The sequence below is a fragment of the Rhinopithecus bieti genome, unplaced genomic scaffold (genome assembly GCF_001698545.2).
Source record: "Rhinopithecus bieti isolate Rb0 unplaced genomic scaffold, ASM169854v2 scaffold_52231, whole genome shotgun sequence".
NCBI lineage: Eukaryota > Metazoa > Chordata > Mammalia > Primates > Cercopithecidae > Rhinopithecus > Rhinopithecus bieti.
Window position 1 is genome coordinate 13,199 of NW_016820468.1, and position 14,739 is coordinate 27,937.

The following is a 14,739-nucleotide window of genomic DNA, read 5'->3' on the forward strand; positions in this document are numbered from 1 at the left end:
AAACCCTCTGACTGATGTTTGTTGCTTTGAGTTTTGAGCCTTTTATTCAATGCTTTATTAAGAAATCGAACTACTAGCTGATTCAGGGCCTGGTAAAGACAAGGGAGAGTTCGCTGATCTTTGGCTAAAAATTTCCCCCAAACCACTTTTGCAAGTCACTGTCATTCTTTGAGTGTGTTTCCTCATAGGCAAAATGGCAATAATAATGCTTAACTTGCAAAGTTGCCATGAGGCTGTATGTGCTTAGTGCGGTGAGCGCAAAATAAATAAAAGGTAGAGATGCTTCCTCATATGTCATGGGTCCTTCAAAAATAGGGTCTGAGTCTAATTCATTTCCCCTGTTTGATTCTTCTTGTCCTGAGTGGCCTCAGTTTCCTCCACTGTAAAATTCACATTGGTCTAGAATAAAACCGGCATTTCCATTGGGCAAAACTGTCCTTCATGGAAGTTTGGTTTGGCCCAGATATAGGGCTTAAAGAAGAAACCCGAGCCAATGCTTACAAGTTGAGTGATTTTATATAGAAATCTAGAATTCCATCTTCTCTTGAAAACCCAGCCAATTTGGCTACCATGAGTCGCTATCCCTGCATGGCAACAATTGCCTAGAGCCAAGCAGCAGCTGCCCGCTTACGTAGAGCATACACTGTCAGTTTGGCCAGAGCCCATCGGGCCTGCTCTACTCATTTACATGATCTCCTTGATCCTACAGACATTGCCACTTATGACCCTCTGGGCAACTGGAAACAGTCTATGCCGGGCAGAGGGTAGGTACTTAATTGTTCAATGAGTAAATACCTTTCTCTTTTTCCTCTACCATTTTCTTATCTAGCCATGTTAGGAAATCCCAGTTATCGGATAAGGTGATTCTCACTTGGAAACATGAATTGAACAAATCGGTTAGAGTCGGGATAGTCTGCGTTATACTGTGGTAACAAACAACCCGTATATCACAGTGCCTTATAACAACAAGGGTTTATTATTTGTTCACATACATAAACCTAGACACAAAGCGAAAACATCTTCATGTTTCCACAAGCATGGGTACACACATGAGTGCTCAGGTATGTCAGCAATCACAAGACGTATAAAAACTCTGGCAAATGAACCCACACAGAATCCCACTGAGAGACTGATCAACTTAGATTGCACAATCCTGTCTTTATGAAACAGAAAAAGGCCCCGGCATCCAAAAGAGTAAGGGATAGAGGTACAAGAATATCCACCTTCAGTCAAGGAATTGCCCCATATAATAAAAAGCTTATAAAACACCTGAAGGCTTAAAAAAAAAAAAAAAAAAAAGACGTTAAGCGTTTTGGACGTTAACCATTTTGCACTTTCAGAAACTGGATACCAAATAGGCAGTGCTCTGTTGAGGCCTCCTCCCCTGGGTTCCTAGCTCAAGAGGGAGATGCATCCCAGATGTCCAATAGGCAGCGAGATGGAGCTGGCTGGCCTGGGGCGGAGAGAGGGGCTGGGAGGCTGGAATCCTTTATCTCCAGCAGGAGCTGTGGACAGAAAGGAAGGGGCCAGAGCCAGGTCACATCCACATCCCCTTCCAGATCTACTCCTTTTATGTGTCCTGCCCAACCAAAGATTTGTTACCTGGCTTGTTGCATAGACCTCTTCCTCTCTGATTTCCCCATCTCCCATCTTGCCTCCCCCAATCCTTCCATCAAAGCCACCACAAGTCTTTTTGTCAAGCTCGGGGTCTGTGAAATTGTTCTCCCTAGCTCAGAAAACGTTCCCTGGCTCCTCACTACCCACAGTTGCTGGTCCAGCCTCCTAAGCCTGACCTGTCAGACCTCTGTGATTGGTACCCTCTCCAGCCTCATCCCTTTCTGTTCCAGCAGTCCCTCCAGGGGTGTTTCTTCACTGACACACCATGCTCCATTCACCATTTTGATCTGGGAATGCCTAGCCTTCCCTCCCAGCCTCCCCAGTTGTTTATCCTCCTTGGAGCTCCTCCAGCCCCTCCTCTCTGGGCACATCGTTAAAATTTGACCACAAAACACAGCTTGCCAGGGCATCCAGGCTCCACATCTAGACTGGAAGCTCTCGGAAGGCAGAGACCAGACCTCCTTCCAGACCAAGCCCTTTATCACCTCTGTATGTCCTCCCCAGACCACAGTAGGCCACAGGGGGCTGAGCATAGACCCTGGGCTGAAAGTCAAGAGGGCCGGTTCTTCCACTTGATATGCTGCATGCATATCAGAGAGGGCAAGTCCCTGCCACTCTCAGGGCCTGAACTTCCTTCTTTCTTGACATCAGGGCACTGAATGCTTGCTGTTGCGCACAAAGCTCAATAAACCGAAGAGTCACTAAACAGCACTCAACTACCATGTCGGGAGTCATACTGAGGAGCTTGGGTGCCTGGCCCTGAGGAGATTCAACTTACTGACTCTGATTTTTCAGCTAGAACCTGCTTACCACAACGACCCCCATTCCCCAGCTATTCCCACCCTGTGTTCTCCTTTCAGGGAGCAGGCTACCTGGTGGGTTGCAAGGCTGGTGCAGGGACATGGAGTCAGGAGGGACCTGGGCAGAGTTTCTCAGAGTCAGCAGAGCCTCAGCGGCCTCCAGTTTCCGCTGCCACTCTGAGTGGGCAGAAACCAAAGCCTGGTCAGAGATTTTGGGGACCTGCAAAGGAAAGTGCGTGAGAGAATAGGCACTGGGAAACTACACCTCTTCCCAATACGACAAGTGCCCCTTCAGCCCCGTGTTCCCTCAACCTCCTCCCCAACCCCCACCAAGGCCTTCTGCTCTTCCCATCCACTAAACTCCATCCCTCCCAGGGTTCTGGACCCCACTACTTTCCCAGGACCTGTGGCTGCAGTAGAAGAGGGTCAAGGGTGGCACAGGGCTGGAGGACCAGAGTTGAGCATCTAGAAACAAGGAAAGGAGAGGCCAGGGGATTAAATCCACTGACGGACACATAGCATCCGTAGACAGAAAGAGGGGCAGGATTTTGCAATATCTGGATGTGGGAATCCCAATGCCTGCTCGACCACTAGTCATTGCGGCTGGGGCAAGTCCCTTCTCCTGCTTGGCCAGGTTTCTTTTCCATACCTCTTTTTCCTGACAGGGACGCTTATTCCTACCAGCTCTTTCCTCCCAGGGCAATGGTGAAAATCACGGGAAATTACAGGTGTCCGTGTTTTAATTTGCAAAGCACCTGGAGAGATGTGATTACTGTCCCTGTTCAAGGACTGGTTCTCACTTCCATATTGCCCAGTCCCCATGGGTCTTGAAGGACAAGCATGGCTCGTCTCCAGGAAGCTTTCTCTAATGGCCTCTGGACTTTGCCCTGGGCCTCTGTGGCCCTCACCAGCATGGACCCCACCTTTCAGCAGGACCTTCTATCCCATCCACCTGTTTCATGTGGAATAACAACCCCCATTTGTTGAAGCCCTACTATGTGGCAGGCCTTGTGCCAGTTCTCTTTTCAATGCTATGGGTATAGAATATTGTCCTCAGTACATCCATAGGGAAATGGAGGTTCAGACACATAAAGTCGCTTGTCCAAAGTCTCACAAATAGAAAATAGCAAAGCTAGGAGAGCCCTGTCCTCTCCCGTTAGTATTACATGCTGCCTTGTCCTCCTCCTTCTTCTCCTCCTCCTTCTCTTCCTCCTCCTCCTCCTCCACCTCCTCTTACTCCTCCCCTCTCCCCCCGCCACTTCCTCCTCCTCCTCCTCCCGCTCTTCCTCTTCCATCTCCCACGGCATCAAGCACAAGGTTAGGCACACAAGACATAACCTGCTCCATGGTCCTCACTCTACTCACATGCTGGGCAGGGCAGGGGCCCTGTGGGGATCTCCAGAAGGAGAAACCAGTTGCTGCTCCAAGGTCACTGGAGTACAAGGCAGAGACAAAGATTCTGGGGCCTGGCCAAGCAGCAGAGCGCCTTGGGAGCTCCCCTGCAGGGGCAGAGAGCACAGGTTGCAGTCAGGTACCAGGCCGGCCATGGAGAGAGGAGGTGTGGACATCTTTTGGGATGAGGATAGGAGCCTAGAATGTCAGAGCTCTGAAGACCTTGAAGACCAGCCAGTCTTACCTTTCATTTTGCAACTGGGGAAATTGAGGCCCAGGGAGGAGAAGTGATTTTTCCCAAGGTCACATGGTGAGCTGGTGATAGGATTGGAGATGATACCCATATCCTTGGGACACAGTGAAAGATGTCTGGACAGTGGCTGGGTGGGAGCCTGCCCGACTGGTCACCGACTCTCCTTACCTCCTCAGAGGCTGTGAAGATGTGGGTCTCGGGCTGCAGCATGTTGTTCTCCTTCCCAGCTGTGAAAGACCAGGAACAGCTTTGATGAGTCTTTCCCCCAACCCCACCCCACTTCACCCCACATCCAGTCTCAGGTCTCATCTCACCAAGGAGCTCTTCAGTTCCCTTGTCCCCCAGCTCTCTCCTTCCTACAAACACTCGGTAGATAACATTGATGACATTTTGCACCTGGGCAAACTAAGGTCCGGGGAGCAACTTGCCCCAGGTCACACTGCAATTCTGTGACAGGACTGGTGACAGAACTACTCATGCTTCCTCCACCCAAACTCTGGCTCCCTCCCTGGCCAGAAACACTCACTGAGGACTCCTGCTCTGATGGTCAAATTCCTGACACGGATGGGAGCTTTGGGAGGGGCAGCCATACTCCTTATTGGTCCTTGAGCCAGGTGTCTCTTTGGCCGTGCCCGCTGCTCCCTCTTCAAGGCACTCACAGCAGGCAAGACCCTGAGGTGCTCTCTGAAGTAAAGGATTGCAGGGCTAAAGTTAGTCCCATTTAGAGAAGGTCTGGGCCCTCCCCATCTCAGACACCATACTCATGAGAAGAGGGCACAACGGTGACACTCGCAGGCCTGGAAGAGGCAGAAATGCTTGTGGCCGCTGATTTGGGCAGTAATACCATGGTCGTGGCAGTGGTCACAGCAACCTATAGCTCTTCTGGGGCCAAGTTCAGTCCCCCATGGGGCTCCAGTCTCACGCTGTGCATTCGGAGTCAGAGGGGCAGCAGGGTGCAGCAGGTATTTATTTGGGATCCATGCTTCTAGGGTCAGGAGTGGAGGTCAGAATGGCCACATGATCCCTTACCCACAGCGTACTTCCTCTGCCCTTGGAAAACCCTATCTGAGGTGGCTGAATGCTCCTTCTCCATCCTTCTCACCGCTGGAATCAGATTGCCTTCCCTCCCCTTCTTCTCCCATGGTTTTCACCAATCTTCACTGCGACCTCCTTGCTCATGTTGCCTCTTTCCCAGAAGCCCCAATCACACATGGCCCCTTCCCGAGAAACTCTTGGCAAGGATCCCATACCCATTCAATGCAGTCATTATTCTCCTTACTTACCATCACTTCACCACAGACCCCACTTTCAGGCATGCATATGCACTCCCGTGCCCTCTTCCACCATTACTACACCCCCTTCTTGTGTATCATCCTGCACTCTGCCAAACCCAGGTATTATTCCTGGCATCCACTTCAACAATTCTCTTCCGAACCTCCTGCATTCATTCACTCCCCACACAGGATTTTGTGCCCCCAGCACTCAATTCCATTGTCAGTCTCTTCTATGCCCTATATTCAATTTTCCCCTCACATTTCGTGCTGATTCATGCTGATTTTTTTTCCTGTACCCCACCTTACACTTAATTATTCCCTTGCTCCCCCTTTGAACTGATTTCCCTCTTGTATCCCATGAAATCGTATTGTTCTCCTGGATCCCTGGACCTCTTTCAATTATTAATTTCATTCATCCCTTCATGCATCCCCTTGATGATTCTTCTTCTTCTTCTTCTTCTTCTTCTTCTTCTTCTTCTTCTTCTTCTTCTTCTTCTTTCTTCTTCTTTTTCTTCTTTTCTTTTGAGGCGGAGTTTCGCTCTTGTTACCCAGGCTGGAGTGCAATGGCGTGATCTCAGCTCACTGCAACCTCTGCCTCCCGGGTTCAAGTGATTCTCCTGCCTCGTCCTCCCGAGTAGCTGGGATTACAGGTGCCTGCCACCACGCCTGGCTAATTTTTTGTGTTTTTTAATAGAGACGGGGTTTCACCATGTTGGCCAGGCTGATCCACCTGCCTCGGCCTCCCAAGGTGCTGGGATTACAGGCATGAGCCACCCGGCCCGGCCGATTCTCTTGATTCTTCATTCAGAAGGTACCTGTTGAGCCTCCTATGAAGTGTCAGGTTCTGATCTAGCCAACAGGAAACTCCTCAGTGCAGTAGTGTTTCTCTTGGACTGACACACCTTTCCTGCTTTCATGCAAACCCACACATTCCCTCCACAGTCTCCCCCAAATCTTCCATATTCCTCTCCACACTTCAACAATTTTTCTGGAGCACACCATCTCCCCCCACCCCACCCCACCCCACACCACACACACAGTCCCACCACCCTGGAGTGCACCACTTCCTCAGGAAGCCCAATCATCCACTCTCTCCCGGACCTCTGAATCAAAAGTAGTCCCATGAGCCCTGCCTCACTGGCCAAAGGCCAGGGCTTAAGGGGCTGGGGCAAGGGGTCCTCCCAAAAGGGATTCCGGGAGAGCTGAGGGCGCGATGAGACATCAGGAGCAGATGGGAGTTCCCTGCTGAGGTAGCAGAGAGGGGAAGGGGTTGGGAATCTGGCTCAGGAGGGTGGGAGGAAATAAGAGGCGTGGAGAACGAGGGCCTACTTCTCATGTCAGCCTGTGGTTGCCCCAGCCTCCAGCAAGTCAGAACCAGTCAGAGGGTCTGAGGCAAGATCCAGCTGCTGCTTCCCTTCCCGCCCTTGCCACAAAGGCCAATGAGCTCTCGAGCTGCCTTCAACCTCCCGCCGCTGTGGCTGGCGACCAATGAACCTCGAGATCTCTTGAGGCTCACGTTCTGAGGCCACGCCCCCTCACGTCCTCGTAGCTTCTCCTGCTCCCTGTACTAGGTCAATCAAGAAATCCTGAAGTGATCGTTGAGCTTTATACTCCCCAAGGCTTGTTTCCCAGATTGGTCTCCCTTTGGGTATGAAATATTTTGTGTGCATGCATTTTTAACTCACGTACTTGGTATTTTGTAATTTACCTTTTAAAAATTCAGCATGTGATTAAAGATTGATCCATATTTCTGTGCCGCGGATTCCCAATCAGTGGTGACTTTGCAACCCCCAGGGAACGATGCTTGGAAACACTTTCGTCCATATTTGTCTCTGTTTATGAACTCCCTGTTATGTTCCACAGATAAATGTGTCTATTCCTGTGCCACTACTAAATTGTCCTAAATTTTTTCACTTCATGATACATCTTGACATCGGCTAGGGCAAGTTCCTGCACGGTATTCATCATCTCCAAACACATCTTTGCTATTCTTTGCCTTTTTGTCCCTCCGCATGAATTAGTATGCAATGTCAAGTCTCCCCAGACTCAGTTGTAACAGATTTGGATTGCATTTTCACTGAATCTACGGATCAGTTAGGGGAGAATCCACTATCTGCAGAATACTCAGCCTTCCTACTCACCAACTTGGGATGTCTCCACTTACGTGGGTCCTTAATGTTTTAATCTTTCAGTTCAGTTTTTAGTTTTATCTTTTGTGTATTTAGCTCTTGCACATCATTCATTGTATTTATTCCAAGATACTGTAGATTGTTGCTGTGCTTGTACGTGATGTCTGTTTAAAAGGACAATTTCTATTTGGATCTAATTTACAGAAACGCCTTTAACTTTTAAAAACGACACTTGATCTTAAAGTCAGTCAACATGCTAAACTCTGTAGTAGGCGTTCTGGGATTATCTGTGAGTTTATGCATAGTAGAAATAGAATTGAAGTTATGGGGTTTTTTTGTTTGTGTTTTTTGTTTTTTGGTTGGTTGGTTGGTTGTGTTTTAACTGCGCTGGCTAGGAAATCTAGTACAAGATCTAATAGCGACAGCAAAATTGGGGCTTCTTTGGGTTGTTCCGGATTTTAAAAGGAATGCTGCCAGCTTTTCCATATTAGTATTGTTTCCTTGTGTTTTCCTTACCTTTTCCTTTCATTTCCTTTTCTTTCCTTTCCCTTCCCTTCCCTTCCTTTCCCTTCCTTTCTTCCGTTTCCTCCTTCCTTCCTTCCTTTCTTCTTCCTGTCTCCCTACACCACGCCACCCCCACCCCCGCATGTCTTACGCCTTTTGTCCTTCTGCATAAATTAGCATGCAATTTCAAGTTTCCCAAAAACTCGGTTGTAACAGATTTGGATTGCAGTTTCACTGAATCTGTGGATCAGTTATGGGAGAATCCACTATCTCTAGAATACCCAGCCTAAGTAACTTCCAGGTTTTTTCCAAAACCTTCAGCAAAGTTTATCTTATAATCCAAACAGTTAAAAAATCATAAATGTATATCTTAATGAGTTTTCTATCTCTTTCTTTCTTTTCCTTTCTTTCTCTCTTTCTTACCCTTTCTCCCTTTCTCTCTCTCTCTTTCTCTTTCTCCTTCCTTCCTTCCTTCCTTCCTTCCTTCCTTGGGTTGCTTTCTTTATTTGATTTGTAAACAAAGATGAAACAAAAAAGCAGCCCCTCACTCTGTCACCCAGGCTGCTGAAGTGCAGTGTCGTGATCCTGGCTCACTGCAACCTCCACCTCCTGGGCTCAAGCAATCCTCCTGCCTCAGCCTCTCAAGTACCTGGGACTACAAGCACACGCCACCATCCCCAGGTAATTTTCGTATATTTTGTAGAGACGGGGGGTTTCGCCATGTTGCCCAGGCTATCCTGAACTCCTGGGCTCAAGCAGTCCGCCCGACAAAAGTGCTGAGATTACAGGTGTGAGCCACCAAGCCAGGCCTCTTAGTGAGTTTTCAAAAATTAAATATACGCATGCAATTAGTATCTAGGACAAACAACAAAATATATGAGCAACACATAAACCTCTCTCGGGTCCCCTTCCAGTTACAGCTTTGCTAATGTCAAACCAGCTTTCCTCTCCCATAGTAAATGTAACTTAGCTATGGTGTATTAATTTTTTTGTATATGGTGCATTAGAGCAGTGGTCCTAAAACACTAGCTTGATTATCAAGCCCCGGAGGGCTTGATAAAACAAAGATTTCTGAGCTCCATATCTGTATTCTCAGATAACAAGATCTGGGGTGGGACCCAGAGTTTGGTTGGCTTTGCTTTTTCTCTTTTCTTTTATTTCTTTGTCTTTTTTTCTTTCTTTCTTTCTTTCTTTCTTTCTTTCTTTCTTTCTTTTTTTTTTTTTTTTTTTTTTTTTTTGACGGATTTTCACTCTTGTTGCCCAGGCTTGAGTGTGATGACGCCATCTCGGCTCACTGCAACCTCTGCCACCCGGGTTCAAGCGATTCTCCTGCCTCAGCCTCCCGAGTAGCTGGAATTACAGGCATTCACCACCACGTCCGGCTACTTTTGTATTTTCAGTAGAGATGGGGTTTCTCCATGTTGGTCAGGCTGGTCTTGAGCTCCTGACCTCAGGTGATCCACCAGCCTGGGCTTCCCAAAGTGCTGGGATTACAGGCGTGAGCCACCATGCCGGCTGAGTTTGCCTGTCAAATAAGTTCCCTGATGATGCTAACACTGCTGGTAGGGGACCGCATTTTGAGAAGGAAAACACAAGAGAGGATAACATAAGGAACCTCCAAATATCCATCCCCCAAGTGCAACCATTGAAGACTCATGGCCAATCATATTTCATACATATCCTCTCCCCTCCCCGCCTCCAGATTATTTTCAAGCAAATATCAGAAATCAAAAAAGTACAAAAATCATATGTGGATATCTTAACGTATCTTATTTGATTTGTAAACATTTCAGTGCATAACTCTAAATATGAGGAATCTATTTTCCCCAACGTTTCAGTTTGAAAATACACAAAGCTGAGGGCGTAATACAGTGAACAATCTTATGCCTAGATTCACATTAGCTCATTGCTTTAGCTCTCAGTAATTTTTTTTCTTGCTTAACCATGTAACAGTTTCAAACACTTCAACTAGTTACTTCAGCATGCACCTCCTAAACACTACAATGCACTCCTATGAAACCACAGTGCCATTATCACAGTGAAGAAATGTAACAATGAAGGGGTAACATCATCCAAGTTCACATACAGTTCATATTTAAATTTCACCAAATGTCCTCGTAATATCCTTTTGAAAGACTTTTCGGGGGATCAACAATCCAGTCAAGCATGGTACATTGCACACAGTTGTCATGTCTCTTTAGTGTCCTCTAATTGCAAACAGTACCCCAACCAATTTTTTAAACCTTCCATGACGATGACATTTTTTCCAGAGCTGAGGCCTGTTGTCATGTAAAGTGTCCCACAATACGGGCTGGTCTGATATTTGCCTCTTGTTTATATTTATGTCTGACACTTTGGGGACGAATACTAAGAAGGTGATGAGCAGTTCACGTTATATCACATCTGGAGGCTCCTAATGCCAGTTTCTCTAGTTATCGGTGATGCGGTTTGTATTCATCAGTTTTATCACTTGATTACGGTATTTTTCAGACAGAGTACTACATTGGGAAGGTACTTTTCTCCCGTTGTGATTAATAAGTAGTCTGTCATGATATTTCGATGACATGCGGATATTCTGCTCTCCAACAAAATTTTACCTCTTGGCCTTAGTATTCATTCAGGGCTCTTGCCTGATTTGAGTATTACTTTGTTGGTTTAAAAAAAGGGTGATTTCTCCAATACTATAATTCATTTCTGCTTGTATGGATGGGCATTTTGATGTAAAAAAGCTCATCTCACCCCCTCCCCCACCTGGTTGTTGTTGATGTTGCATTTGCTGTGGCAGAGAAAGAGTACAAGCTGTTTATTTGTTTTGTTGAAAGAAATGTAAAGAGAAAAAAGTGGACAATATTAAGAGAAAGGTAAACAAATACATGATGAATTTGATAAGAATTTCTCCTCTAACAGTCTAATCAGATTGACAAAATTCATTGCCTGAAGTTAGAATTGATTGGTCAGCAGTAGCAAAAAAGCAGTTTATGATAATTATTAAGAGGATCTGAGGTTATGAATTTGGCCAACTAAAAAATGGCTTGGATCTTGTAGAACACACACACACACACACACACACACACACACACAAACATTTTGTGGAGACATCATAAAAGGCATTGTTATTTCAGTTACAAAACGCATAATAGAAAATTATGAGATCATATATAATATTTTACAAAAGGCAGAAGGCCTTCACCTAAGTCGCCACTCAAATGTCCATGTAATACAAGACTTTTCTAACAGTATGGAAGAATAATTGATTCAAAGTGTGAAAAATTTCAACAACCTTACTTTTAGCATTACACGAACCATGGGAAATTTCCTTTCCAAGAACTTTCCAATTTGCAAAGACATGTTCGTAGCATGATAAATTGAACTCATAGTGCAGTTATTTGGGTGTCATGTCTACCTCTCAGAAAGGAAATTGAGTTAATTGTGAAAGACATTGGAGAAACTCATTTGTATGATGAAAGACAGGGATCTGGCTGTTAGTTCAAAAATCAAATTTTGTTGTGATTTAAATCAAGAGTCCGATGTTTCTTTTATTTCTTCTTTCCATTGTATGATTCATATTGAAAACATAAGGGCTTAGCTTCCTAAAGTCGACTATATGAAAAGTTTCACAACTATAGTTATTAAAGTCATTCAGTAAATATGCACAAAGGCAGTGAATCATCATAGGCTTATTTTGTCGGTCTTTATTGAGTTGTGTATGTTTTATTGGTCTTCTTAAAGACCTCGGTTTTATTTATTGATTTTCTCTATTATTTTCGGGTTTCCATTTCATTGATTATTTTACCGATCTTTCACATTTCCTTCCTTCTGCTTCTTTTGCTCCTCTTTTTCTAGTTTAGTGTAGTGACATCATAGATTACTGCTTTGATAATTTTTCATTTGTCTAATGGAAGCACTTAATGGCATAAATTTTCCTTTCAACAATGGTTTAGCTTTGCACCACAGATGTTGACATGTTTTATAATCATTTCCTTTCCGTTCAATTCACTTTCTGAAGTCTGGGAGACTCAGTCTTCAGTATTCTTTTTATTTAAATTGGCCAATAAAAATTGTATATATTTGTGGTGTACAACATGATGTTTTGATAATAAGTATACACTGTGAAATGGCTAAATCAAGGTAATTATCATATGCATTACCTCACATACTTACCGTTTTCTGTGTGTGGTGAGAGCACTTAAAAACTACTCTCAGCAAATTTCACGTATACGACATATTGTTATTAACTGTAGTCACCATGGTGAAGAAGAGATCTTTTGAAATTATTCCTCCTGCCTAGCTGAAATTTTGTACCCTTTGGCCAACATCTCCCCCACTCCCCCAAACTCCAGCCTCTGGTAACCACCATTCCACTCGCTACTTCTAAAAGATCGACTTTTTCACCTTCCACACATGGAAATGCCATGATTTCCTTCTTTTACATGGCAGAACGGTATTCCATGGTGTATATAGACCACATTTTCTTTATTCGTTAATCCGCTGATGAACACTTAGGTTCACTGTAAATTTTGGCTATGGTGAATAGTGATGCAGTGAAGATGGGAGTGCAGATACCTCTCTGACATGCTGATTTCATAGCCTTTGAATACAGTCCCAGAAGTGGGAAGGCTAGGTCATATGGTAGTTCTATTTTAACTTTATGAGGAACTTTCATACTGTTTTCCGTAATGGCTCTCCTAATTTACATCTGGAAGTTTTTCTCTTTAGCCCACGGATTCAGTGGCATCCTTCACATTGAGTGGTGGTGAAAATCCTGACATCATCCCAGCAGGGACAAAGAGGGGTGTCTCCTTACGGCCTGGTGGGGGTATATGTTGGAGATCTTCCACATAATCCTGCTGATATGATAGCGCGAAGGGGCCCTCGTCTCTGCCCATGGAAATGAATGTGGAAGTCTATGCCCCCGCTAGATCTTTGCCGGCATGAGTGGGGCCACAGAGTTTTCTGAGGCGTTCCACTGGAGTAGAGCAGTTATTGTGAAAATACTTTCTGTCTTGTTGGGCTGCCTCTTTTCTGATCCTTGGGTTAGGAAGAACAGGCTGTTGTAGGTTTATTTCTTTGTTTCTTCGCTTGTTTTGTTTAGCTTTGTTTTGTTCTGCCTGTGCATTTTGGAATTCCCCAGTAGCTGGTTTCTTCAGCTCCAACTTTGGGATATATCAGGCAAAAACAAAACCCAAGGAACTCACCACCATATCGTTCTGAGGTCCTCAGTTGCTCTGCTTTCTCCTCTCCACTTTCAGCCTTATGTTTGTTTTATATATAGTGTCTAGAATTTTAAGTTGTACTTAGTGGGAAGAATAGGGAAATGTACAACTACACCACCTTCCCAGAAGCAGCAGTCTCTATAGATTTATTTTATTTAAAAAAGCAAATAATAATTATATATATTTATGGGGTGGAATATGATGTTTTGATATATGTATACAATATGGAATGATTAAACGAAGCTAATTAGCATATCCCTCTCCTCACCTACCTATCATTCTTTTGTGGCGAGAATATTTACAATCTACTCTTTGAGCAGTTTCAAAATATGTAATACATTATTTTCAACTAGAAATGCTGTGCAATAGATCACTAAAGCTCCTTGCTCCTGTCTAACTGGAACTTTGTACTCTTTGACCAACACCTTCCCTTGCCATATCCCCCGCAAGCCCCGCCACCCCCAGCCTCTGGCAACCATCATTCTACTCTCTGCTTCTATTAGATCAATTTTTTAAGATTCCACGAGTGAGATCATGTGGTACTTGTCTTCCTTTTTTTTCTTTTATGTTTTAGTTGACACATAATAGTTGTGCATATTTATGAGGTACAGAGTGATATTTTGATACATCTATTCAACGTGTAATGACTATACCAGAGTAATTAGGGTATCCATCACCTCAAACATTTATCATTCCTTTGTGCTGGAAACATTCAAAATCCCCTCTTCCAGCTTTTTTTAAACATATACTATACCATACTGTTAACTGTATTCAACCTACAGTGCTATAGAACACTTAAACTTATTCCTCCTATCGATCCGTAATATAGTATCCATTAGCCAACCTCTCTCTATCCTCCCCTTCCCTCTGTACTTCCCAGCCTCTAGTAACCACAATTCTACTCTCTACTTCTATGAGCCCAATTTCCTTCAGCTTCCACGTGTGAGTGAGGATGTGTGGTATTTGTCTATCTGTGCCTACCTTGTTTCACTTAACATTCAATCCTCCAGGTTCATTCATGTTGCCTCGAATGACAGGACTTCATTCTTTCTGGTAGCTGAATAATGTTCTATTGTGTATAGATACCACATTTTCTTTATCCATTCATGTCGATGGACACTTAGGTTGATTCCGTACGTTAGCTATTGGGAATAGTGCTGCAACAAACATGGAAAAGCAAATCTTTCTTTGATACACCGACTTCCTTTCTTTTGGATAAATACCCGGTTGAGGGACTGTTGGATCATATGGTAGGTGTGTTTTCAGTTTTTTGAGAAACCTCCATACTGTTTTCCATGATGTCTGCACTAATTTACACTGGGACCAACAATGTGTAAGAACTCCCCTTTCGAACATCACACACCGGGGCCTATTATGGGGAGGGGAAGGGGGGGAGGGGTGGCACTGGGAGTTATACCTGATGTAAATGACGAGTAGATGGGTGCTGATGAGTTGATGGGTGCAGCACACCAACATGGCACAAGTATACATATGTAACAAACCTGCACGTTGTGCACACGTACCCTGGAACTTAAAGTATTAAAAAAAAAAAAAAAA

The 14,739-nt window shown here is 44.7% G+C and overlaps 1 protein-coding gene across 3 annotated transcripts in view; it reads right to left on the minus strand.

The window, feature by feature from the left end:
* Positions 1-953: 953 nt before the first annotated feature.
* The window catches only part of LOC108520423 (doublesex- and mab-3-related transcription factor C1), a 75,120-nt gene continuing 61,334 nt past the window's right edge, over positions 954-14,739 (minus strand). The window contains exons 1-7 of one of the 3 annotated variants that reach the window (XM_017859797.1): positions 14,164-14,317; positions 4,589-4,746; positions 4,231-4,289; positions 3,783-3,916; positions 2,822-2,882; positions 2,490-2,637; positions 954-1,505 (exon numbers count right to left, since the gene is read on the minus strand). In XM_017859797.1, the coding sequence (XP_017715286.1) occupies positions 1,393-1,505; positions 2,490-2,637; positions 2,822-2,882; positions 3,783-3,916; positions 4,231-4,289; positions 4,589-4,746; positions 14,164-14,180 (690 nt within the window). In that variant the 5' untranslated portion in view covers positions 14,181-14,317 and the 3' untranslated portion in view covers positions 954-1,392. Of the gene's footprint in view, positions 1,506-2,489; positions 2,638-2,821; positions 2,883-3,782; positions 3,917-4,230; positions 4,290-4,588; positions 4,747-6,665; positions 7,003-14,163; positions 14,318-14,739 lie in introns of those variants that run through there. The other 2 variants (XM_017859799.1, XM_017859798.1) reach the window with 2 other exon arrangements.